This window comes from Amblyraja radiata, chromosome 25 (genome assembly GCF_010909765.2).
Source record: "Amblyraja radiata isolate CabotCenter1 chromosome 25, sAmbRad1.1.pri, whole genome shotgun sequence".
Taxonomy (NCBI): Eukaryota; Metazoa; Chordata; class Chondrichthyes; order Rajiformes; family Rajidae; genus Amblyraja; species Amblyraja radiata.
Window position 1 is genome coordinate 38,023,553 of NC_045980.1, and position 27,271 is coordinate 38,050,823.

General features: G+C 44.8%; 2 protein-coding genes across 3 annotated transcripts in view; both read right to left on the reverse strand.

The window, feature by feature from the left end:
• Window positions 1-2,227: 2,227 nt before the first annotated feature.
• Window positions 2,228-18,271, reverse strand: pgam5 (PGAM family member 5, mitochondrial serine/threonine protein phosphatase). Of its 2 annotated transcripts, none has more exons than XM_033043951.1 (6): window positions 18,084-18,271; window positions 11,077-11,252; window positions 10,158-10,283; window positions 8,652-8,740; window positions 4,216-4,346; window positions 2,228-3,276 (listed from the first exon to the last, which is right to left on the reverse strand). In XM_033043951.1, exons 1-6 carry the CDS (start codon window positions 18,245-18,247, stop codon window positions 3,129-3,131), a joined length of 834 nt encoding a protein of 277 aa, XP_032899842.1. In that variant the 5' UTR covers window positions 18,248-18,271; the 3' UTR covers window positions 2,228-3,128. The 2 variants fall into 2 exon arrangements, with proteins under 2 accessions (XP_032899842.1, XP_032899841.1); XM_033043950.1 differs by having other exon boundaries at window positions 4,216-4,349.
• Window positions 18,272-26,188: 7,917 nt separating this feature from the next.
• zdhhc8 (zinc finger DHHC-type palmitoyltransferase 8) overlaps window positions 26,189-27,271 on the reverse strand; it is a 164,507-nt gene continuing 163,424 nt past the window's right edge. The window contains exon 11 of the mRNA XM_033043952.1: window positions 26,189-27,098. Within this exon, the coding sequence (XP_032899843.1) occupies window positions 26,915-27,098 (184 nt within the window). The 3' untranslated portion in view covers window positions 26,189-26,914. The remainder of the gene's footprint in view (window positions 27,099-27,271) is intronic.

The following is a 27,271-nucleotide window of genomic DNA, read 5'->3' on the forward strand; positions in this document are numbered from 1 at the left end:
ATGTTGCCCATATTGGAGCACTTGAGTTATTGGGAGAGATTGGCCAGGCTGGGATTGTTCTCCCTGGAGTGAAGGAAGCTGAGAGGTGACCTCAGAGGTTTATAAAATTGAGGAGGCAATGATGGCTAGTCCTTTTTCCCAGGTTGGGATGATCTAAAGCAAAATAGGTTAATGAGAGTGGAAAGATTTAAAGGAAATCTGAGGGGCAAAGTTTTCCACCCAGAGGGAAGTGGGTATATGCATCGTCCAGAGGAAGCTGCAGAGGTGAGTACAATTACAATCTTTAAAAACCAGTTTAGATGCATATGGACCAAATGCAGACAAATGTGATTGGCTTGGTTCTGGTGTGCTGGAGTAACTCAGTACGTCAGACAGCACTTCTGGAGCACATGGATAGGCAATGATTTTGGTCAGGACTCATCTTCAAAACATCACCTACAGTGGCTTGCAAAAGTTTTCATACCCCTTGAACTTTTCCACATTTTGTCACGTTACAACCACAAACGTAAATGTATTTTATTGGGATTTTATGTGATAGACCAACACAAAGTGGTGCATAATTGTGAAGTGGAAGGAAAATTTTCAAATTTTCAAATTTTTTTACAAATAAAAAACTGAAAAGTGTGGCGTGCAAAAGCAGCCCCCCTGAGTCAATACTTTTTAGAACCACCTTTCGCTGCAATTACAGCTGCAAGTCTTTTGGGGTATGTCTCCACCAGCTTTGCACATCTAGAGACGGAAATTTTTACCCATTCTTCTTTGCAAAATAGCTCAAGCTCAGTCAGATTGGATGGAGAGCGTCTGTGAACAGCAATTTTGAAGTCTTGCCAGAGATTCTCAATTGGATTTAGGTCTGGACTTTGACTGGGCCATTCTAACACATGAATATGCTTTGATCTAAACCATTCCATTGTAGCTCTGGCTGTATGTTTAGGGTCGTTGTCCTGCTGGAAGGTGAACCTCCGCCCCAGTCTCAAGTCTTTTGCAGACTCGTTTTCTTCCAAGATTGCCCTGTATTTGGCTCCATCCATCTTCCCATCAACTCTGACCAGCTTCCCTGTCCCTGCTGAAGAAAAGCATCCCCACAGCATGATGCTGCCACCACCATGTTTCACAGTGGGGATGGTGTGTTCAGGGTGATGTGCAGTGTTAGTTTTCCGCCACACATAGCGTTTTGCATTTAGGCCAAAAACTTCAATTTTGGACTCATCTGACCAGGGCACCTTCCTCCACATGTTTGCTGTGTCCCCCACATGGCTTGTGGCAAACTGCAAACGGGACTTCTTATGGCTTTTTTTCAACAATGGCTTTCTTCTTGCCACTCTTCCATAAAGGCCCGATTTGTGGAGTGCACGACTAATAGTTGTCCTGTGGACAGATTCTCCCACCTGAGCTGTGGATCTCTGCAGTTCCTCCAGAGTTACCATGGGCCTCTTGGCTACTTCTCTGATCAATGTTCTCCTTGCCCGGCCTGTCAGTTTAGGTGGACGGCCATGTCTTGGTAGGTTTGCAGTTGTGCCATACTCTTTCCATTTTCGGATGATGGATTGAACAGTGCTCCGTGAGATGTTCAAAGCTTGGGATTTTTTTAATAACCTAACCCTGCTTTAAACTTCTCCACAACTTTATCCCTGACCTGGCTGGTGTCTTCCTTGGGCTTCATGATGCTGTTTGTTCACTAATGTTCTCTAACAAACCTCTGAGGCCTTCACAGAACAGCTGTATTCATACTGAGATTAGATTACACACAAGTGGACTCTATTTACTAATTAGGTGACTTCTGAAGGCAATTGGTTGCACTGGATTTTATTTAGGGTTATCAGAGTGAAGGGGGCTGAATACTTTTGCACGCCACACTTTTCAGTTTTTTATTTGTAAAAAAATTTGAAAACCATGTATCATTTTCCTTCCACTTCACAATTATGCGCCACTTTGTGTTGGTCTATCACATAAAATCCCAATAAAATACATTTACGTTTGTGGTTGTAACGTGACAAAATGTGGAAAAGTTCAAGGGGTATGAATACTTTTGCAAGCCACTGTATCCATGTTCTCCAGAGACCCGCCAAGTTACTCCAGCACTTTGTCTTTTTTTGGTTCAGCTTAGATCTTGGTTGCCCAGTAGAGTTGAGCCTGCGTCCATGCTGCATTCATCTATAACGTTAGGAAAAGTTGCCAGTTCCTGGATCCGATGTTTTGTTTCAACGGCGCATAATAACGAGACTCGTTTGTTAAAAAAAAGAACTTTTATTCACGGGACCCTGTATTCAACGTTTGAAAACTGCATTGAGAAACCAGCTGGAAATAAGTGACACGATTGGGTAAACTGCTCCTGCAGTGAGTGACAAATCTGAGCACTAACTACCTAAAGTAATGCTTCTAGCTCATTGATTATAACATCCTACCTTCTGTTTAGACTTTCCATATTAATAACCAAATTGTTTATTAAATAATTGTGAAACACTTTAGATTATAAAGATTCTTCATTTCACGGGCTAGCTATTTACTTCTGTCTTTTGGAAGGTCTTGAAGCCAGGTGTGTTGTGGGTAAGGCGTAGTGCAGTTGCTGTTGTCAGGTCCACTACTGCCACAACAGGGGATTACAGGAGGGGAGAGAGAGCGAAAACACTCCCGACTGCCCCTCATCATCCAGCCCAGGTCAGCTAACACCACACACAAAACACCCCTCAAGACTTAGCTATGCCAGGTTAATAAATCCTATTGAACACCGACCGACTCTACACATTGTACTGATAATCAGACTATCAGCCTGGAGATGAGTTTTACTATTTAAACATTTTCCTTTAAAAAAAAATCTAGTTGGCAGTAAGTTTCAGATACTGAGAGGATCGACTATCTCCTTGAAAATTCATTATAAAAACAAGGTTACAGGAGATGATGAACTCAAGAGTCAATTATCAGTTGACATGGAACAACATTGATTATACTCCACTCACATCCGTCATTTCAGCCATAGGTACGTGATCCTAAAATGTAAATTAAAAACAAAAATAAAGATCTGTAATTATTGGTGCAAATCAATAGAACAGCCACTGATATCTTTTCAAGTATGATGCTGACGTCTTGCACAGTGAAACGTGAAGCATGCAGGCGCTGCAAACCACGTGTTAGCGTGTTAATTTGTCAGGAGGCATGAAGCCCGTGTCCCCCAGCGTCCGAAGCGCCACCCTGCCGTTGGGGCGGATGGTGAGCCAGGTAATGCTGCCGTTGTTGAGGCACATCCTCAGCCAACCCTCCGGGGGGAACTGCAACGCTCTGCACAAAAGGGAGAGAATAAATTAACCCAGGAGTATACAGGTGTATAAAATCATGAGTGCAATAGATCAGGCAGATGCACAGTCTCTTGCCCAGAGTAGGTGAATTGAGGACCAGAGGACCTAGGTTTAACGTGAAGGGGGAAAGATTTAATAGGTATCTGAGGGGTAACATTTTCACACAAAGGGTGGTGGGTGTATGGAACGAGCTGCCTGGGGAGGTAGTTGAGGCAGGGACAGGTTTGAAGGGATATGGGCCAAACGCAGGCAGGTGGGACTAGTGTAGCTGGGACATGTTGGTCTAAAGGGCCTGTTTCCACGCTGTATTAAAAAACAATGAAGCTATACTTCATTTAGATGTAAACCGCCCTAACCTTTGACCCCAGGGTGGAAATATCAAAGACGGCATAGATTCAAAGTTTAAAGGAGATGTGCTGGCAAGTTTTTTCCCACAGAAGGTGGTGCGTGCCAGGAGTGGTGGTGGAGGCAGGCAGTCAGTCTGACTGGATGCCGCACAAACAAACAATAGCTTTTCACTGTACCTCAGTACACGTGACAATAAGAGACGAAACAATACAGAAAGGTACAAGACCCAGATACAAAAGGCATATTATGGGGAGCAGGGATCTTATACAACAATGGAGCTGGCTTTAAGGTGACCCATGGTTAACATTTCTTACAATCTGCACTTGTCCAGTCGTCCCACAAAACAGATTCCTAAAACCTCTACATTTTAATAAAAGGCAAAAAAAATGACAGAAAAACAAAATATAATAGAAGCATTTTAATTTTAAAAAGTTACATGTTAAGAGATTCTAAAATAGAGCATTACAAATCTGAAGTAGGCGTTAATTTGTTAAAATCCACCCACCATTAATGATTAAATTGATAGACGTGTGCAAATTCTGTACTCAATACGAGAGAACATTAAGATAATTACCTGCAAACGAAATAGCGGATTACATTTGCGTGGCAAACAATGACCTCGTAACTATCGTTCTGTTGCTTCAAATCAGCTCTGTGGATGTAGCGACGGAACGCAGCTTCAATCCTGGCGCCATCTTCATGATACTGCTGAAGACATGTAGACGCGTAAACACACACACTGGCCAGTACAACTCAGGCAAGGAGGACTTAGCAGTGTTCAAAACCCCACTCACAACAAATGTTCAGGTGAAATAAAAGCTACAAGCATTATACCATAGATAGACACAAACTGCTGCTGGAGTAACTCAGCGGGACAGGCAGCGTCTCAGGAGAGAAGGAATGGGCGACGTTTCAGGCTGATGGTCTGAAGAAGGGTCAAAGTAAACATGCAGGTACAGCAGGCAGTGAAGAAAGCTAATGGCATGTTGGCCTTCACAACATGAGGATTTGAATATAGGAGTAAAGAAGTCCTTGCAGTTGTACAGGCCCTGGTGAGATCACATCTGGAGTATTGTGTGCAGTTTTGGTCTCCTAATTTGCCAATGAGGTAATGCAGCGTAGGTTCACAAGGTTAACCCCCGGGATGGTGGGACTGTCATATGAGGAAAGACTGGGTTCGTATTCATTGGAATTTAGAAGGATGAGAGGGTATCTTATAGAAAAGTATAAAATTATAAAAGAACTGGACAAGCTAGATGCAGGAAATATGTTCCCAATGTTGGGGTAAGTCCAGAGCCAGGGGCCACAGTCTAAGAATAAAGGGGAGGCCATTTAAAACTGAGATGAGAAAAAACATTTTCACCCAGAGAGTTGTGAATTTGTGGAATTCTCTGCCACAGAGGGCAGTGGAGGCCAAATCACTGAATGAATTTAAACATAGAAAATAGGTGCAGGAGTAGGCCATTCGGCCCTTCGAGCTTGCTTGCACCGCCATTTAATATGATCATGGCTGATCATCCAACTCAGTATCCTGTACCTGCTTTCTCTCCATACCCCCTGATCCCTTTAGCCACAAGGGCCACATCTAACTCCCTCTTAAATATAGCCAATGAACTGGCCTCAACTACATTCTGTGGCAGAGAATTCCAGAGATTCTCCACTCTCTGTGTAAAAAATGTTTTTCTCATCTCAGTCCTAAAAGATTTCCCCTTTATCCTTAAACTGTGACCCCTTGTTCTGGACTTCCCCAACATCGGGAACAATCTTCCTGCATCTAGCCTGTCCAACCCCTTAAGAATTTTGTAAGTTTCTATAAGATCCCCCCTCAATCTTCTAAATTCTAGCGAATACAAGCCGAGTCTATCCAGTCTTTCTTCATATGAAAGTCCTGACATCCCAGGAATCAGTCTGGTGAACCTTCTCTGTACTCCCTCTATGGCAAGAATGTCCTTCCTCAGATTAGGAGACCAAAACTGTATGCAATACTCCAGGTGTAGTCTCACCAAGACCCTGTACAACTGCAGTAGAACCTCCATGCTCCTATACTCAAATCCTTTTGCTATGAATGCTAACATACCATTCGCTTTCTTCATTGCCTGCTGCATCTGCATGCCTACTTTCAATGACTGGTGAACTACGACACCCAGGTCTTGTTGCATCTCCCCTTTTCCTAATCGGTCACCATTCAGGTAATAGTCTACTTTCCTGTTTTTGCCACTAAAGTGGATCTCACATTTATCAACATTATACTGCATCTGCCATGCATTTGCCCACTCACCCAGACTATCCAAGTCATCTTGCAGCCTCCTAGCATCCGCCACACAGCTAACACTGCCCCCCAGCTTTGTGTCATCCACAAGCTTGGAGATGTTGCATTCAATTCCCTCGTCCAATTCATTAATATATATTGTAAATAGCTGAGGTCCCAGCACTGAGCCTTGCGATACCCCACTAGTCACTGCCTGCCATTCTGAAAAGGACCCGTTAACTCCTACTCTTTGCTTCCTGTCTGCCAGCCAGTTCTCTATCCACATCAATACTGAACCCCCAATGCTTTAAGTTTGTATACTAATCTCTTATGTGGGACCTTGTCGAAAGCCTTCTGAAAGTCCACGTATAACACATCCACTGGTTCTCCCTTATCCACTCTACTAGTTACATCCACGAAAAATTCTATAAGATTCGTCAGACATGACTTACCTTTCATAAATCCATGCTGACTTTGTCCAAAGATTTCACCTTCCAAATGTGCTGCTATCCCATCTTTAATAACTGACTTTAGCAGTTTCCCCACTACCGATGTTAGACTAACTGGTCTGTAATTCCCCGTTTTCTCTCTCCCTCCCTTTTTAAAAAGTGGGGTTACATTAGCTACCCTCCAATCCTCAGGAACTACTCCAGAATCTAAAGAATTTTGAAAAATTATCACTAATGCATCCACTATTTCTGGGGCTACTTCCTTAAGTACTCTGGGATGCAGCCTATCTGGTCCTGGGGATTTATCAGCCTTTAATCCATTCAATTTATCTAACACCACTTCTGGGCTAACCTGGAGTTCACTCAGTTCCATCTCATTTGATCTCCGGTCCTCTGCTATTTCCGGCAGATTATTTATGTCTTTCTTAGTGATGACAGAACCAAAGTAGTTATTCATTTGGTCTGCCATGTCCATGTTCCCCATGATCAATTCACCTGTTTCTGACTGCAAGGGACCTACATTTGTTTTAACTAATCTTTTTCTCTTCACATATCTATAAAAACTTTTGCAGTCAGTTTTTATGTTCCCTGCCAGTTTTCTTTCATAATCTATTTTCCCTTTCCTAATTAAGCCCTTTGTCCTCCTCTGCTGGACTCTGAATTTCTCCCAGTCCTCTGGTAGGCTGCTTTTTCTGGCTAAAAGTAGCTAAATTAAGCTCTAGGGGCTAGCGGAATCAAGGGATATGCGGAGAAGGCAGACACGGGTTACTGATTGTGAATGATCAGCTGTGATCACAATGATTGCCGGTGCTGGCTCGAAGGGCTAAATGGCCTCCTCCTGCACCTATTTTCTATGTTTCTATGTCACCCATTCCTTCTCTCCAGAGATGCTGCCTGTCCCGCTGAGTTACTCCAGCATTTTGTGTCTATATCTTTGATTTAAACCAGCATCTGCTGTTCCTTCCGAAGCATTATAGGAATACCTAAGCATATAGTATACTACACTGAGCAATCTTGCTGGAAAAAGTACATGTATGAATCTCCTACGCCTTTTAACAGTGGATCGACTCAAAGAGGCAGCATTTGGAGAACTACGTTCAGTTTCCATCATCCTGCTACAGGAAGGATATCATTGAGCTGGAACGAGTGTAAAGAAGATTTACACCCATCATTGGCTGGGGGGGTTCTGAAAACCCCGCCTTGAAAAAAATGTTTTTTTTGTCTAAACCATAGAGAACAAAATGCAACGTCAGACAGAGGCAAAAGGAGAGATATATACAGATAATTCTGCACTGCCATTGTTATATACAGTGCATGAGTAGCAAATAAAAGGTTGGACGTTCAGAATGCACGCAATCTCTCTTCCAATGGGCAGATATGACATATAATCTCTCTTCCAGTGGGCAGATATGACATAAGTTTTAGTATTTTCAGCGTTTTCTGTTTTTATTTCAGATCTGCCATTTTAATTTTGATTTCCGCTCCTATTCCTGCATTGTATTAACCACATCTGTGTTATGAAACCAAAGAGTGTAGGAACAAATACTCCTGGATTTAAAAGGTTTTACAATAGCATGTATTTCCCAAAAGAAAGTGTAATTGGATCCATTTTGGTCCATGGAGGTTGAATACTTTCCAATATTAATCACTACTCTCATGTGTAGGAAGGAACTGCAGATTCTGGTACAAACCCAAGAGAGACACAAAAAGCTGGAGTAACTCAGCGGGTCAGACAGCATCTCTGGAGAAAAGGTCTAGGTGACGTTTCGGGTCGAGACCCCTCAGTTCATGTTGCAACTGTATAAAACTTTGTGGAGAGGTTACATTTGGAGTTGGGGCAGTTCTAGTCATCCCATTCCAGGAAGGATGTGGAGCCTTTGGAGCGGATGCTGGAGGTTGACCAGAATGATGCCTCGATTAGAGGATATTAGCTGAGGACGGGTTGGACAAACTTGGTTTGATTTCTCTAGAACGTCAGAAGCTTATAGAGTATATAAAACGATGAGGCTGGGACAGGACAGATGTCTTTTTCCTCAGAGTGGAAATGTCACAGACTGGAGGGCATAGCTTTACGGTTGGAACATTTGAGGAGATTTTACAAGGCAAGGTTTGTTTGCACACAGAGGGGTAGATGCCAGGGGTATTGGGGAAGCAGATATGAGAGCAATGTTTTAGAGGCATTTAGGCAGCAAGTAATGTAAGGGTATAGACCATATGCTGGCAGATGGGGTTAGTTTACATTGGCACAGACGCAGTGGGGTGAACGGCTTGCTCCTGTGCCAACACCGACGTCATCTCCAGGACGACTCTTACCATGGCCTCCGGTTTCCAGTGGCTGACGGGCGGGTCTGGCTCAATTGGGGCTCCTTCCCTCAGCAAGTCGCAGCTCATCATCTCCAGACCTGGAACCACAGCATCAACACTCAGTGTTAGATACACGGATAAACTCAAGGGTGCTACATTTGGGAGAAATAATTAGGAAGGTTAGAGTTCAACTTATACAGGATGGAAACAGGACCTTTGGCCCACTGAGGCCACGCCAACCATCGATCACCCTTTCACCAAAGATGGACATAGAAAGCTGGAGTAACTCAGCGAGTCAGGCAGCACGTCTGGGGGGAAAAGGAATAGGCGAAACAGAATAGGCTTCAAGTCGAGACTCTTCTTCAGATCACCCGTTCACACTAGTTCTGTCATATCATTTTTTCAACAAATCCTTACACACTACAGGAAATTTACAGAAGCCAATTAGACTACAAACCCGCACATTTTTGGGATGTGGGAGGAAACTGGAGGACCCTGAGGAACACCAAGCGCTCACTGGGAGAGCGTGCAAACTCCACACATACACATCCGAGGTCAGGATCGATCCTGGGTATATTTAGACAGGTACATGGATAGGGCTGGTTTGGAGGGATATGGGCCAAACACAGGCAGGTGGGACTAGTAAATGCACATGTTGGTCGGTGTGGCCAGTCACTTCCACCGGTTTCTGAATCGTTAGAAAAACATGAAAGAGACAAGATGGTGCAGGGAGAGAATGATCAACGTACCAAAGGTGGAGCAGCAGAGAGATGGTTTCATAGAATGGAATAACAAGCAAACAGGCCCAACTCATTCGTGCCGACCAGTGGCACCCTTCCATCACGGCACACATTTGGGGCGGCACGGTGGTGCAGCGGTAGAGTTGCTGCCTCACAGCAGCCAGAGGCCCGGGTTCGATCGTGACTACGGGCGCTGTCTGTACAGAGTTTGTACATTCTCCCCGTGACTGCATGGGTTTCCCCAGGTGCTGCAGTTTCCTTCCACACACTGAAGACGTACAGAGTTTGTACGTTCTCCCTGTGACTGCGTAGGTTTCCCCAGGTGCTGCAGTTTCCTCCCACACTCCAAAGACGTACAGAGTTTGTAGGTTAATTGGCGTTGGTAAAAATTGTAAATTTCCCTAGTGAGTGTAGGATAGTGTTAATGTGCGAGGATCGCTGGGCGGTGTTGACTCAGTGGGCCAAAGGGCCTATTTCCGCGCCGTATCTCTAAAGTAAACCAAATATTCAAAACTGATGAAAAGTACCCGATGCAAGGTATTTGTTTGAAAAACCAAGCAGCTCTCTGTACGGGGAACAGTACCCACCTGGTGTGAGATACCAAGCAGCTCTCTGTACGGGGAACAGCACCCACCTGGTGTGAGATACCAAGCAGCTCTCTGTACGGGGAACAGCACCCACCTGGTGTGAGATACCAAGCAGCTCTCTGTACGGGGAACAGCACCCACCTGGTGTGGAACAACAAGCAGCTCTCTGTACGGGGAACAGCACCCACCTGGTAAGTATTTGCGAATGATGGTTGCTGTCTCCTTCGCCCGTGTCATGCTGGAGTGAATCAGGATGTCGTAGTTCAAACCCAGACTCGCCAGTCGCTGACCTGTCAGTTCCGCTTGTTCACGGCCTGGAAAGATGCAGATATTCTGTAAACACGAGCTGCACAACCCCTCAATATGAAGCTACAAACCAGTCGCCACTATACCCCACAAAATGGCAGCACAGGAATGGGCCCTTCGGCTACAATATCCCAGCCGAACATGGTGCCGTCAACTAATCTCCTTTGTCTGCACATGATCCATATCCCTCCATATTCTGCATATTTAAAACCTGAAATGCCATGTATCTGCCTCCTCCCCTGGCACACGCCACTCTCTGTGTAAAAAAACCTGCCCAACACATCTCCTCGAAACATTCCCCCTCGCACCTTCAAGCTAGGGCCTCTTGTCTTTGACATTTCCACATTGGTAAAAAGGTTTTGACTGCCTGACCCGCTGAGTTACTCCAGCACTTTCTGCCTGTTTCATCTTTAGTGACCTGGGGAAGAGAGGTTTGTATGGAGTCAAAAATTTAAGAAAGAACTACAGATGCTGGAAAAATTGAAGGTAGACAAAAATGCTGGAGAAACTCAGAGGGTGAGGCAGCATCTATGGAGCGAAGGAATAAGTAACGTTTCGGGTCGAGACTCGTAAAGATCTCGACCTGAAACGTCACCTATTCCTTCGCTCCATAGATGCTGCTTCACCCATTGAGTTCCTCCAGCATTTTTGTCTGCCTTTGTATGGAGTCACGTCATGGATCAGCCAAGATCCCAGAATACGGCAGGACAGACAGGACAGAATCACCCACCCTGTCCTGTACCTCAGCACCTCCTGACCCCGTTACTTTGCTAAAAGCGGACTAATGGAAGGAGCACAGACCCAGTGCCGTCAGAACTCTGTCTTTGTCTGTTGAGGCTGACAGCTCGTACTGGGAATGACGGATGAGGAAGATGTGCCTCGTGGCTTTGACTTTGTAGTTGTCCAGCTGAGTAGTGTGGTCCTCAGGCACCTCTTTACTCTTCTGGTTGGGTTTAATGAGAGAGATTGGCTCACGCCTGTACAAGAAAAGAAAGAAATTAACGGTTTGTAAATCCCCCTCTCCCTTCTCTCAACTCTGCCCCTCTTCCTCCACCCCGTTCCCTCCTCTCCCCCCTCCTTTCCCTCTCCTCTCTTCTCTCCCCCCCTCTCTTTTCTCCCCACTCCTTCTTTCTCCCCCCCCTCTCTTCTCTCCCCCCCATCTCTTCTCTCTCTTCTCTTCCCCCTCTCTTCTTTTACTCAGAGCTCCCGTGGATTTTGAAGCAACAGCAACAAAGAGAAGCAGGAGAAAACACTGATTGGCTCTAGCTCGAGTGGGAGGAGAGTTAGAAGTGAGTCAGAGGGGGAAAACAGTTGAAAACTGAGGAATTTGGTTTGTCAATTGGTAAATTAGGCAATTTATCAGTCAAAATAATCTTAGGGAGCAGCAGTGAGGGAAGTGCCTTGTGAGTAAAGTGCAAGTCTCTTTGGCTCGAGAGTCTTCGGCGAGGAGGCTACGCAAAATGCTGGAGAGGGAGAGACGAAAGAAGGAGATGTCAGGCAGGTGGGCAGAGGAGGGGGGGGATAGCTCTGCTGGTGAGGGATGGAATTCAGTCCCTTGCGAGGGAAGACATAGGGACTGACGAGGTAGAGTCACTGTGGATTGTTGAGGAATTGTGAAGGCAAGAAGACACTAATTGGTGTTATTTACAGACCCCCAAATAGTAGCCCGGATGCAGGGTGTAAGTTGCAGCAGGAGTTAAAACTGGCATGTAACAAAGGTAATGATTTCAATATGCAGGTAGACTGGGAAAATCAGGTTGGTTCAGGACCCCAAGAAAGAGAGTTTGTAGAATGCCTCCGAGATGGATTCTTAGAGCAGCTTGTAATGGAGCCGACCAGAGAAAAGGCAATTCTGGATTGTGTTGTCCAATGAACCAGATATGATTAGAGAACTCAAGGTAAAGGAACCGCTCGGAGGTAGTGATCATAATATGATTCGTTTTAATCTGCAATTTGAGAAGGAGAAGGTTAAATCGGAAGTGGCAGTGATGCAGTTGAACAAAGGGGACTATGAAGGCATGAGAGGGGAGCTCTCGGCCAAACTAGACTGGAAAGGGATCCTAGCAGGAATGACGGTGGAACAGCAATGGCAGGAATTTCTGGGCATAATCCGGAAGACGCAGGATCATTTCATTCCAAAGAGGATTCTAAGGGGAGTAGGAGGCAACCGTGGCTGACGAGAGAAGTTAGGGATAGAATAAAACAAAAACAAAAGATGTCTAACACAGCAAAGAGTAGCCGGAAGCCAGAGGATTGGGAAACTTTCATAGGACAACAGAAGGAAACAAAATGGGCTGAAAAGATGAAGTACGAGGGGAAGCTGGCCAGGAATATAAAGAAGGACAGTAAAAGCTTCTTTAGATATGTTAAGGGAAAAAGAGTAGCAAAGTCAAATGAGGGTCCCTTGAAGGCAGACACGGGTGAAATGATTATGGGCAACAAGGAAATGGCAGAAGAGTTGAATAGGTACTTCGGATCTGTCTTCACTAAGGAAGACACAAATAATATCCCAGATGTACTGGAGGACAGAGAATCGAAGGGGGTAGAGGAACTGAAATAAATTTTCATTAGGCGAGAAATAGGATTGGGTAGGTTAATGGGACTAAAGGATGATAAATCTCCTGGGCCTGATGGTCTGCATCCCAGGGTCCTCAGGGAGGTGGCTCTAGAAATAGTGGACGCATTGGTGATCATTTTCCAATGTTCAATAGATTCAGGATCAGTTTCTGTGGATTGGAGGATAGCTAATGTTATCCCACTTTTCAAGAACGGAGCGAGAGAGAAAACGGGGAATTACAGACCAGTTAGTCTGACTTCGGTGGTGGGAAAGATGCTGGAGTCAATTATTAAAGAGGTAATAATGGGGCATTTGGATAGCAGTAAAAGGATTAGTCCAAGTCAACATGGATTTATGAAACGGAAATCATGCTTGACTAATCTTCTGGAATTTTTTGAGGATGTGACAAGTAAAATGGATGAAGGGGTGCCAGTGGATGTAGTGTATCTAGACTTCAGAAAGCCTTTGATAAGGTCCCGCATGGGAGACTGGTGACTAAAATTAGAGCACATGGTATTGGGGGTAGGGTGTTGACACGGATAGAAAATTGGTCGGCAGAGTAGGAGTGAATGGGTCCTTTTCAGAATGGCAGGCAGTGGTAAGGCTCGGTGTTGGGGCCGCAACTGTTTATAACCATATAATAACCATATAACAATTACAGCACGGAAACAGGCCATCTCGACCCTTCTAGTCCGTGCCGAACACATAATCTCCCCTAGTCCCATATACCTGCGCTCAGACCATAACCCTCCATTCCTTTCCCATCCATATAACTATCCAATTTATTTTTAAATGATAAAAACGAACCTGCCTCCACCACCTTCACTGGAAGCTCATTCCACACAGCTACCACTCTCTGAGTAAAGAAGTTCCCCCTCATGTTACCCCTAAACTTCAGTCCCTTAATTCTCAAGTCATGTCCCCTTGTTTGAATCTTCCCTACTCTCAGTGGGAAAAGCTTTTCCACGTCAACTCTGTCTATCCCTCTCATCATTTTAAAAACCTCTATCAAGTCCCCCCTTAACCTTCTGCGCTCCAAAGAATAAAGCCCTAACTTGTTCAACCTTTCTCTGTAACTTAGTTGCTGAAACCCAGGCAACATTCTAGTAAATCTCCTCTGTACTCTCTCTATTTTGTTGACATCCTTCCTATAATTAGGCGACCAAAATTGTACACCATACTCCAGAATTGGCCTCACCAATGCCTTGTACAATTTTAACATTACATCCCAACTTCTATACTCAATGCTCTGATTTATAAAGGCCAGCACACCAAAAGCTTTCTTTACCACCCTATCTACATGAGATTCCACTTTCATGGAACTGTGCACAGTTATTCCCAGATCCCTCTGTTCACCTACATTCTTCAATTCCCTACCATTTACCATGTACGTCCTATTTTGATTTGTCCTGCCAAGATGTAGCACCTCACACTTATCAGCATTAAACTCCATCTGCCATCTTTCAGCCCACTCTTCCAACTGGCATAAATCTCTCTGTAGACTTTGAAACTCTACTTCATTACCCGCAACCCCACCTATCTTAGTATCATCTGCATACTTACTAATCCAATTTACCACACCATCGTCCAGATCATTGATGTACATGACAAACAACAGTGGACCCAACACAGATCCCTGTGGCACCCCACTCGTCACTGGCCTCCAACCTGACAAACAACCATCCACCATTACTCTCTGGCATCTCCCATTCAGCCACTGTTGAATCCATCTTGCTACTCCACCATTAATACCCAACCATTGAACCTTCTTAACCAACCTTCCATGAGGAACCTTGTCAAAGGCCTTACTGAAGTCCATATACACAACATCCACTGCTTTACCCTCATCAATTTCCCGAGTAACATCTTCAAAAAATTCAAGAACATTAGTTAAACATGACCTTCCAGGCACAAATCCATGTTGACTGTTCCTAATCAGACCCTGTTTATCCAGATGCTTATATATATTATCTCTAAGTATTCTTTCCATTAATTAGCCCACCACTGACGTCAAACTAACAGGTCTATAATTGCTAGGTTTACTCTGAGACCCCTTTTTAAACAATGGAACAACATGCGCAGTACGCCAATCCTCCGGCACTATTTCCGTTTCTAATGACATTTGAAATATTTCTGCCATAGCCCCTGCTATTTCTACACTAACTTCCCTCAATGTCCTAGGGAATATCCTGTCCGGACCTGGAGACTTATCCACTTTTATATTTCTCAAAAGTGTCAGTACTTCCTCTTCTTTGATCCTCATAGTTTCCATAGCTACTCTACTTGTTTCCCTTACCTCACATAATTCAATATCCTTCTCCTTGGTGAATACCGAAGAAAAGAAACTGTTCAATATCTCCCCCATCTCTTTTGGCTCTGCAGATAGTTGGCCACTCTGACTCTCTAATGGACCAATTTTATCCCTCGTTATCCTTTTGCTATTAATATAGCGGTAGAAACCCTTCGGATTTACTTTTACCTTACTTGCCAAAGCAACCTCATATCTTCTTTTAGCTTTTCTAATTTCTTTCTTAAGATTCTTTTTACATTCTTTATACTCCTCAAGCACCTCATTTACTCCATGCTGCCTATAACTATTGTAGATCTCCCTCTTTTTCCGAACCAAGTGTCCAATTTCCCTTGAAAACCATGGCTCTTTACAATTTTTACGATTTCCTTTCAACCGAACAGGGACATAAAGATTCTGTACTCTTAAAATGTCACCTTTAAATGTACTCCATTTCTCTTCCACATCTTTCCCATAAAACAAACTGTCCCAATTTACTCCTTTTAAATCCTTTCGCATCTCCTCAAAGTTAGCCTTTCTCCAATCAAAAATCTCAACCCTAGGTCCAGTTTTGTCCCTCTCCATAATTATATTGAAACTAATGGTATTGTGATCACTGGACCCGAACTGTTCCCCAACGCATACCTCTGCCACCTGACCCATCTCATTTCCTAACAGGAGGTCCAGTACCGCCCCTTCTCTAGTAGGTACTTCTATGTATTGTTGCAAAAAACTATCCTGCACACATTTTACAAACTCCAACCCATCCAGCCCATTTACAGAATGTGTTTCCCAGTCTATGTGTGGAAAATTGAAATCTCCCACAATCACTACCTTGTGCTTACTACTAATATCTGCAATCTCCTTACATATTTGCTCTTCCAATTCTCGCTCCCCATTTGGCGGTCTATAATACACCCCTATAAGTGTTGCTACCCCTTTCCCATTTCTCAGTTCCACCCAAATAGCCTCCCTAGACGAGCCCTCTAATCTATCCTGCCAAAGCACTGCTGTAATATCTTCCCTGATAAGCAATGCAACACCTCCACCTCTTGCCCCTCGAATTCTATCACACCTGAAGCAATGAAATCCTGGAATATTTAGTTTCCAATCACAGCCCTCCTGCAACCATGTTTCACTGATCGCCACAACATCATACTTCCAGGTGTCAATCCAGGCTCTAAGTTCATCCACTTTTCTTACAATGCTCCTAGCATTAAAATATACACATTTAAGAAACCCACCCTCTCTTATTCTCTGATTATTTTCTTTTTTTCTTCTCTCTCCCCTACATTTTGGGTCAGAGTGCTACCATTCTCTGCCCCCTGCTTCACACACTGACTGCTAGCTTTCCCAATTTGAGTCCCTCCCCCCAACCATACTAGTTTAAAGTCTCCCCAGTAGCCTTTGCAAATCTCCCCGCCAGGATATTGGTCCCCCTTGAGTTCAAGTGCAACCCGTCCTTTCTGTACAGGTCGCACCTTCCCCAAAAGAGGTCCCAATGATCCAGAAACTTGAATCCATACCCACTGCACCAGTCTCTCATCCACGCATTTATCCTCCACCTCGCTCCATTCCTACTCTCACTGTCGCGTGGCACAGGCAGTAATCCTGAGATTGTTACCTTTCCAGTCCTTCTCCTTAACTCTCTACCTAACTCCCTAAATTCTTCTTTCAGGACCTCTTCTCTTTTTTTACCTATGTCGTTGGTAACTATATGCACCACAACCTCAGGCTCCTCTCCCTCCCATTTCAGGATTTCTTGGACACGTTCAGACACATCCCTGACCCTGGCACCAGGGAGGCAAACTACCATCCGGGACTCCTGTCTGCGTCCACAGAATCGCCTATCCAACCCCCTGACTATAGAGTCCCCTATTACAATTGCCCTCCTCTTCTTTTCCTTACCCCTCTGAGCAACAGAAGGGTAATATGTTTACCATATATATTAATGATTTGGAAGAGGGAATTAGGAGCAACACTAGCAAGTTTGCGCATGACACAAAGCTGGGTGGCAGTGTGAACTGTGAAGAGGATGTTAGGAGGTTGCAGGGTGACCTGGACAGGTTGAGTGAGTGGGCAGATGCGTGGCAGATGCAGTACAATATAGATAAATATGAGGTTATCCACTTTGGCGACAAAAAGAAGGGGGCAGATTATTATCTCAATGGGGTTAGGTTAGGTAAGGGGGAGATGCAATACAATACAATACAAAGATGCAGCGAGACCTGGGCGTCCTTGTACACCGGTCACTGAAAGTTGGCTTACAAGTACAGCAGGCAGTGAAGAAAGCTAATGGAATGTTGGCCTTCATAACAAGAGGATTTCAGTGTAGGAGTAAAGAGGTTCTTCTGCAGTTGTATATGGCTCTGGTGAGACCACATCTGGAGTATTGTGTACAGTTTTGGTCTCCTAATTTGAGGAAGGACATCCTTGTGATTGAGGGAGCCCAGCGTAGGTTCACCAGGTCGATCCCTGGGATGGCGGGACTGTCATATGAGGAAAGATTGAAAAGACTAGGCTTGTATTCACTGGAGTTTAGAAGGATGAGGGGGATTCTTATAGAAACATATTAAATTATAAAAGGACTGGACAAGCTAGATGCAGGAAAAATGTTCCCAATGTTGGGTGAGTCCAGAACCAGGGGCCACAGTCTTAGAATAAAGGGGAGGTCATTTAAGACTGAGGTGAGAAAAAACGTTTCCACCCAGAGAGTTGTGAATTTGTGGAATTCCCTGCCACAGAGGGCAGTGGAGGCCAAGTCACTGGATGGATTTAAGAGAGAGTTAGATAGAGCTCTAGGGGCTAGTGAAGTCAAGGGATATGGGGAGAAGGCAGGCACGGGTTATTGAAAGGGGACGATCAGCCATGATCACAATGAATGGCGGTGCTGGCTCGAAGGGCTGAATGGCCTCCTCCTCCTGCCCCTGTTGTCTATGTTTCTCTCCCCGCCCCCTCACTCACTTGTCCCAGTTGTGGTCCCAGCCGCCGGTCCCGGGGCTCCAGCTGACGGCCGCCGCCTTGAGGCCTCCATCACGGCGCCGCTGTGAGGCTGATGTCGAGGCCGCGGCTACAACCGCGACGCCGGCGACGCCACAAACCAACTGAGCGGCTTTGCGGAAAACCATGGCGGGGACGATTCTGGCCGCGGACAGAGCGGAACCAATGAGGACCCACTTCCGGCGATGTTCCTGTCCTGCGCTCTATCTCTTCCCCTTAGTTACTGGCACGTGATAAATAATCAAACTAAACCTAAACCAACATTGTTTGTGTTTTACCCAAAAGTGTTGGCGCCTTCATTTTATTTCACACAAACCATTGTCTGAAACAGGGTCTCGACACGAAATATTATCCATTCCTTTTCTCCAGAGATGCTACTTGTCCCAGAGTTACTCCAGCAGTTCCTTCCTACACCATTGTCACTCATGTGGGTGAGATCCCCTCCCATGTGTGAAGGGTGTCCCAGCCAAACAATTCCAACAGTTGACAGTGGACAAGGACAGTGGACAAGGCTACAGAGCCTTAGCCTTGATGTTGGCCTTGACGTTGGCCTTGACGTTGGCGTTGGTTGCACCAAGTTTCACTGCATCCCTCAGCACTCCTGCAGTCTGGAACAGGCCAGCCGGCGGTATTCCCAGACAGACATCGCCATGTGCAAAAATGAACACAACATTTTAGATCAAGACTCTTCCTCTGACCGATTGTAATGAGGGAGAAAGCTGGAAAAGAGGTGGGGGTGAGATTAAGCCTGGCAAGTGATAATGTAATAAGCATTATGTGCCTATGCTTGGCAAGTGATAGGTGGGTGAAGGCGAGTAGGGGGCGTTTGTCAGATGCGTGGTGATAAAGACAAAAGCTGGAGGTGAAATAGAGACAAATGGGCGTCAAATAAGGAAGGAAGTGGAGGAATGAAATGTAAAGTCGGGGGGGGGTGTGTTTAAAGGAAAACAGGGGACTTGGGGGTGGGAGATGGGTGTACAAGAGTGGAAAGGAGCTGGGTGACTAGGGTGATGGGAGATAGTGTGACAACTGTGTGTGTACCTGAGTGGAGAGGGGGCAGGAAAATGAGGAGGGGGTTTTAGCTGAAATTGGAGAATTCAATGTTCACATCTTTTAGAATATGAGGTGTTGTTCCTTCAGTGTGCCTGAGGCCTCACCCAGGCCTCAGAGGAGGCCCAGGACAGAAAGGCCATTGTGGGAAAGGCAAGGGGAGATTAAACGGTTAGTAACCATGAGATCCTGCAAAGTTTGGCAGACAGAGTGCAAAGTGTTACTTAAGACGGTTGCCTAGTCTGCACTTTGTCACGACAAAAATTTGCACTTGATTGGAATACAAAGTCAGTTTTGTGCTAACAGAGAAGGAACTAAAAGGCAGGATGAAAGAAGTTGCCATCTTCTGTTTTGGACGATGCACACCTTTTGAGGATGCAGGTACAGAAGCTTGAACGCATGCACCGCCAGTCTTCAGAGCAGCTTCTTCCCCTCCATTATCAGGCTTCTGAATGATCCTTTCATAAGCTCGGGTACTGTCCGATTCACCTCTACCCCATTGAGGATATTGGACTTTGTTTCTGGAACTGTTGCGCTGCATGGCTGAGAACTATATTCTGCACTCTACCCTCCCTATTGTACTTGAGTTTACCTTGATTTTTGTGTTGTCTGATTTGATGAGAAAGCATGCAAAACAACCATTTTCACTGGACTGCGTTACACGTGACAATAATAAACTTAAACCTAATCATTTACACTTGATACAACTAATTGCCAAACAGGAAACTTAGTGGTAAACAGACTAGAAAGTCTCAAGCTTAGAAAATTGTAGAACCAAGAAGAGTTTTACAAGAATACACCAGGGGGTAGAGAAAGACAAAGCATTGGCAGAAGGCAGGAGAATGGGGTTGAGAAGGAAAGATAGATCAGCCATGATTGAATGGCGTAGACCTGATGGGCTAAATGTCCTAATTCTGCTCCTATCACAGAATCTGATCTTCAGAAAAACCATGTGTTTGGAATAATCCCACTCACGCATTTCATCATCGATGTTCAAGTTGTGTGCGAGAGACCCGACCATAAAAGATAATTGTTTTGAAAAAGTCATTTGAAATGTTTTGGGTTTCTGTTAAATTTATTTAAAAGCAAGTTCTGAAAATATAAAGATTTTATAGACTTGTCCTTTGTAATGGCTTCTACAATAAAACAAGACTTTAATATTACTGCTGAATACAACAAGCATGTGGATGAGGAAGGGGTCCTGGGCTGATTGGAACCACCAGCTGTTTTCATCTGTGTTTGAAGTGTAACATCAACATGGAATTACAGAGCAAGGCTTGGAACCATATTATTATTATTATTATTATTATTATCCACTTAATCAGTTCAAACTTTTCCCTCTGATCATGCCTAATGAGTTTTCTTTGAACTTCTTGCTTTGATTTTCCCGACTCTAGTTCTGAAATGACACAAGCAGCTCTTGGAGAAGGTAGATCACATCATTAAGGTGAGAGGGGCAAAGTTTGAATATGGTTTTTTTTACACAGAGGGTGGTGGATGCCTGCAATGTGCTGCCAGGGATGGTGGTTGAGGCAGATACAATAGAGGTGTTCAAGTGGCTTTTAGATAGGACTTTGTCTCTGGAACTGATGCGCTACGATGCTGAGGAATATATTCTGCACTCCATCTTACCCTTTGCTCTACCTATTGGACTTGAGTTTGACGTGATTGTATATTGTATTATATAATCTGATCAGAGAGCATGCCAAGCAAAGCTTTTCATTGTACATCGGTACACGTGACAATAATAATCTAAAGCTAAACATGCAGGGAATAGAGGGATATGAATTATGTGCAGGTAGACAAGGGTTGGTTTTAGCATCATGTTCAGCACTGGCATTGTGGGCCGAAGGGACTGTTCCTGTACTGCACTGTTCTACTAGCAGATGCCTGAGTCCTTTACCACACCCCACCTTGATCAGCATGCGTTCGACATGTACATGGACTGCATGGTTAGGATAATTGTTCACAAGTGACTCGATCCTGACTTCAGAGGCTACCCGCTTCAAACAGGGATCATCGAATGGTGAACGCAAGGAACTGCAGGTGCTGGTTTACAAAAAAAGACACAAAGTGCTGGAGTAACTCAGCACATCAGGCAGCATTTCTGGAGAACATCGATAGGTGAACATAAGAAGGTTCCTGACCCATTCAGTGTCTGACCTGAAACGTCACCTATCCATGTTCTCCACAGATGCTGCCTGACCCGCTGAGTTACTCCAGCACTTTGTGTCTTTTTCCCCCCTCAGACCAGAAATGACAAGGTCAGGTCCAATCCCTCTGTAAACCAAGCCCGGCAAGGTCAGTTAGTCCAGTGCAGACCCAGGATCACGGCTGTAATCTTCCCAAAGAATGGAAAGGATTTCTATATCTAGTAAAAAAACATTTGCCCAGGTAAGTGGATAATAATACTCTAACAAGCATCAATCTTCAACCAAAACGTACATTTCAAATTGCTTAGCTTTACAGAATACTTACTACAGGAAATAAATGATGCAGCAATTCATTTTTCCCCACTTATACTTTCTTTGACAGTGTTACAAACTGCTACATTAATGCAATGCTCTTTGGTGGCTTCCTAACCATCCACTATCACACCATTCAAAACTTACGAGCAGGGAAAGGGGAAGAACTACATAAACAACTGCCGTTAATATCCATTTGTCTATTTGTAAAAAGTACAAAAACTAAAATGCGACTGTTAACATGTAAGAAAGTCGTTCTCAGGACAACATTGGTTAAAGCTATGTCCACTATTTGACTAGGTTAAACAATCTGAATATCAACAGAAAGAAAACAAAAACCCGCTCATTTTACTCATGTTTTTGATTCTCATAGAAAAAAAAGTGTGCTATTACATTCCAGTAGAAATCATGATATACATGGAACACAGAAAACATTTATTTCAGTTAATGGGACAGGAATAACAGCACAGAACAAAGACGTCAAATTTGTAAGAGGGATTGACAGCTGGATATTTCCTTATCAAAGATTTACAAGATAAATGTAGCCATTCTGTGCTTAAATACAAGTGAAAATAAATACTTTTCTATTTTTTTTTACATTTAAATAAACTCATGCAAACATATTTACAAGCACACACACAGAACACATTCCCAGAAATGAAGTTTTGTTATGAAAGTCTATGCTTTTTTTTCTCCCGTTGGATTCTTTAAGCAATTCAGATTGGGGTGGGTGGGGGACTCAAAGCTGTGTTGTGGATAAATAAAGAGATGGAACGGGAGATAGATTGCAGGCTCAGTTCAGTTTAGTTTATTGTCACATGTCAGCACCTGTGCAGGTAAGATCAGTGCTTCAGGCAGCGTGAAAGCACCTCAGGGTGACCCCAAAGGGCTTGACTGGCAATGAAGTACTTTTGAAGTGTAGTCATTGTTGCAAATTCGGTAGACTTGCTTGCTCCAACAAGTAGAAATGTGATAACAATCAGATCGATATGCAGTGGTGTTGCAATTGAGGGATAAATATCAAACAGGGCACATGGGGAAGAAATAAGGTCATGGAATTGCTTGCACCCAAAATGGCAGACGTTTGGTTGAACATTTCATCTGACGGCATCATCGACAGTACGGCACTCTGTGTAGGAATGTCGATCAGGATGTTGGTGCTCGACTATTTGTGATGGGACTGGCACAAACAACCTTGACTTCAAATCCTAAATCAACATTTGGGTCAGATCTGCAGAAAATGCAAATGTGCAAACCATCTGTCCTCCTCAAAGACATGAATGCACTTAAGACACAAAATGCTGGAGTAACTCAGCGGGTCAGGTAGCATCTCTGGAGAACAAAGAAAGGTGAGGTTTCGCGCCGGGACCCTACTTCAGAGTGATGGCGGTGATGAGGGGAAGAAAGCTGCATGGAATTCAGCTGCGTGGTCCACGTTCGTGATGAGGTCTAGAGCTGGGTGTCGCTGGTCAAGCTCAGACTGGGCATCAGTGAACAAGGCAACAATTATGGGTGGGCAATCACCATCTGACTCAACTACTATTTACAGATGATTGAAAGTGGACCAATTAGCCAGTGAGTGGCATTGGCATTGCCCTGCTTTAGGTGAACAGAATGGACCTGGGGAATTTTCTACATTTCCAGGGTCAGACCATCTGTGTAACTAGACCAGAACTGGACATGTAGCTCACTCTGCAGCACGGGCCTTCTGGCTGGACTGTCTAAACCCTAAACATTTGCAGTATTTAGAAGCCTGTTGACATCGCTTCCTGAGGAAATTCAGCATGTCTCCAATGCCTCTTACATACCTCTACAAATGCATCATATGAAGCACACTGTTCGCAGCTTGATTTGGGAACAGCTCTGTCCAACACCGCAAGAACTTGCACAGAGTGGTAGATGTAGCCCAGACCATCACACGGAACAGACTCCCCACCGTTGATTCCATCCACGCTTCCTCAGAAAAGCAGCCAACACCCACCCATTCCCCCCCCGGTCATTCTTCTTTCTCCCCTCTCCCATCCGGCAGAAGGTAAAGAAGCTTGAAAGTGCGCACCACCAGACTCAAGAACAGCTTCTTCCCCTCTGTTATCAGGCTTCTGAACGGTCCTTCCATAAGCTAGGGTACTGTCTGATTCACTTCTACCCCATTGCGGACATTGGACTTTGTCTCTGGAACTGATGCGCTACAATGCTGAGAACCATATTCTGCACTCTGTATCTTCCCCTTTGCTCTACCGATTGGACGAGTTTGACTTGATTGTATTTATGTATGGTATCTGATCAGGTTGGATAGCATGCAGAACAAAACTTTTCATTGTACCTCAGTACATGTGACAATAATAAACTTAAACCTAATCCTACTGAAGCAACTTAGTGGGTCAGGCAGCATCTGTGGAGGAAATGGACAGGTGACATTTCAGATTGGGACCCTACTTCAAACTTCTGAAGAAGGATGCTGTCCGAATTGTCGCGAATCAGATGGATCACAACCTGAAACGTCTCCTGTCCATTCCCTCCACGGATGCTGCCTGACCCACTGAGTATCTCCAGCACTTTTGTGTTCTGCTAAAAATTCAAGCATCTGCAGTTCCTGGGAAATAAAGTAGATGCCTGGGTCCACACAGCAAACTCTGATGGCTGAATAATGATTTAAAATTCAAACGTTGATCCTACAGACCCTGTCATACCTCTTTCATGATGCCCAGAAGCACTTTGCAGCCATTAAAATGCGTCAGAAGTGCAACCGTGACGTTAAAGATGGTGATGTAACCAGTAGCATTGGTGATCGATGCACGGGGTCATGTGGAGTGGGAGATGGATATTGACTGTACTCCAGGACATTATCTAGTCATCTTCAAGATAATACCGTGTGCTCTTTGACATCCATCAAAGAGCACAAGGATCGGTTTCACTGATGATGGCATTTCTCACAATGCAACACTCCCTCAGTACTGGAGCGTTGAGCTGGATCTTAATGCTCACATTTTTAAAGCACTCTCAAACATGGAACGCACCCAGTAGCTGACACTCGTAGCGTCTAGTAGACATGTAAACAATCAATTTTTCATCCTCATCTTCAAGATAACTGGGAATAGGTTGTTAATAATGGTTTTAGAGATCTTATTGAAACTCGGCACGATATCTACTGAGGGGCTTCCTAGTATTGGGCACATCCTAATGGAATTACATACTAGAATAAAAGATACCGCATTTTCTTTAACATAATAAAATCGGACACGCTTTGCATTTTATTTCAGGATAAAACCTTTGTTTGTTCGTCCTCAGACCTACTTTAGTAAATATGTCAAAAGAATGAAAGCGAGGATCAAAATAATCTGGATTGAAAACAAAATATGGAACAGCCACAGAGCAAGTGCGTGCAAGCACAGCTCACTCTGGCGATGGTCAACCAAGGTCCGTGTGAGTAACTAACATCATAAACGCTGGAGGAACTCCGCGGGTGGGGCAGCATCTATGTGGGGCAGCCCCCCCCCCTCGATATCAGTCTGAAGGGTCTCGTCCCGAAGCGTCGCCTATTCCTTCTTTACATAGATCAGGGGTGGGCAACCTTGTTGTGCATAGGGGCCGGGACCCATGTCTGTGAGCGGATGGCGGGCCACATCTATCACGTGTACACATGGATCCCTCCTCGGATGGCAGGCATCAAATCACGTGTTCAAAGAAGGTAGACAATAATGCTGGAGAAACTCAGCAGGTGAGGCAGCCTCATGCAATCCTTGCATGTCTCACCCGCTGAGTTTCTCCAGCATTTTTGTCGACCTTCTATTTTTCCAGCATCTGCAGTTCTTTCTTAAACGTGCTCACAGAAGGTGCGCGGCCGTGCCGGTAGCTGTGCGCATGATGCGGTACAGCCAGAGCTCGCTGCTCGGCTGGCCGGATGCTTTCGGGGAAAAAAATCCGCCTGCGGGCCGGATGATTTCGGGTTAAGGGCTGCATTTGGCCCGGGGGCCATAGGTTGCCGACCCCTGACATAGATGCTGCCTCACCCTCTGATTTCCTCCAGCATTTTTTGTCCACCATCTGCACTTCCTTCTTAAACATCATAAACTTGTCACTTTTGCTTGGAGATACACGACAAACATACATCCGAGTTATTTGATGGCAACTAACAAAATAATAGGCCAGACATTGCCCTGGTAATAAAATGCCGCTGGATTTAGTTGGTTCCTTCCTTTTCACGGTGCAACCTATCTCCAGCTACCATTGCACTGGCATGGCCACGACATGCAGGGGGACTACAAGCTGACCTGACTTCCGTGAGCTGCAGTCGCCTCGCCTCGCCTCGCCTCAACTGCACGTTAACACCGTGGCGGCGAGCATAAAAGTGGGCGTGTTGGGCGAATCACAGGTATGCAGGCCCCTTGTCCGACTGCCCATGGTAGTGTGAGAATGACCCGGTTTCCCACACCTACAGACAGAATCACCAAATATACCTGAGGAGAGTTTGTGAGTTTGTGAGGTTCTTTCATCTTTATCCCAGCAGGTATGATCACTCCTCTCCTGGATATCTATAAAATTGTCAATTCCAAGTTCTGATTATCGATAAGAATCTTTAATGTTTTAATAAATCGTATTACTTATCTTTACAAGCAACCTTGTATTGTATTGTATTGTAAAGCTCTGAGTTTTGTGCCCTGAAGGATTCCACCCCCATCTGGACTTCATACAAGCCCCACTAGACATATGGATGCGCACACACACACACTCACATACAAGGTTGTCTTATTCTAGGGGAGACAGATTTAAAACATCTTTTGGCTGATGTAAGTGTATCACTTCCCATTGACGGAGGAAGGGAATTAGCAAGTTTCGGTGCCACACGATTGTGTCAACATCGGTTAATACAAAATAAAAGGTATTTCACGTGTGAAACTATTATCAAGTTTGAATGGCAAGCAAGAGAAACTCTTCACCGTCATAAAAATCATTGCAGGGTTCCAGGTTAATTCTAATCCAAGACTGCCCCGACTTTTACAGAAGATTCACTTGGATGGGCGAGTACACAAGTGTGGTTTCAATAAAAACCAGGGCTTTCTTTTACCAGACGCTAAAATATCACCTTACTGTGCAGCAGAGCGGGGGGTGGGGGGTGGGAGAAAGTGAACGTTTGTTGTGGGCCGGCCCCCGTGTTTTCGGATGACGTTTAACTACCTCTGGAGAAATAAGGCTGCAGCTGTTTGGGCAAGAGCACAGAGCTGCTGCCCGAGAGTCTTCACAGTGTGGCCCCACCGTGCAGCTGCCGTGGCAGATGGCTGTTCACACTGAGATCTCGTAAGTGGTCCCGCCCACACCCGACACCTTTTTTACGTTGGACTGTCTGGTGGGACTGACTGTAGCACCGTGGGAGAGAGAAGACGAGCTCAGCTGGCCGTCCATCCTGGATAATCGTCTTGGCTGTCCATTTACCTTGTTGTGAGCTGTCTTCATTTGAACTTCATCACTGGAAAAACAGAGAACATGTCAGTGGCTCGTTCGTTCAGTACTGCACTTCCCCCTGTCTATTGCACTCGTGTTTGCCATAGGAGACAGTACGATGAAACTTTATTTATCCCAGGAGGGAAATTGGTTGGCCAACAGTCATAAAACACAAAGGGTAGACAAAAATGCTGGAGA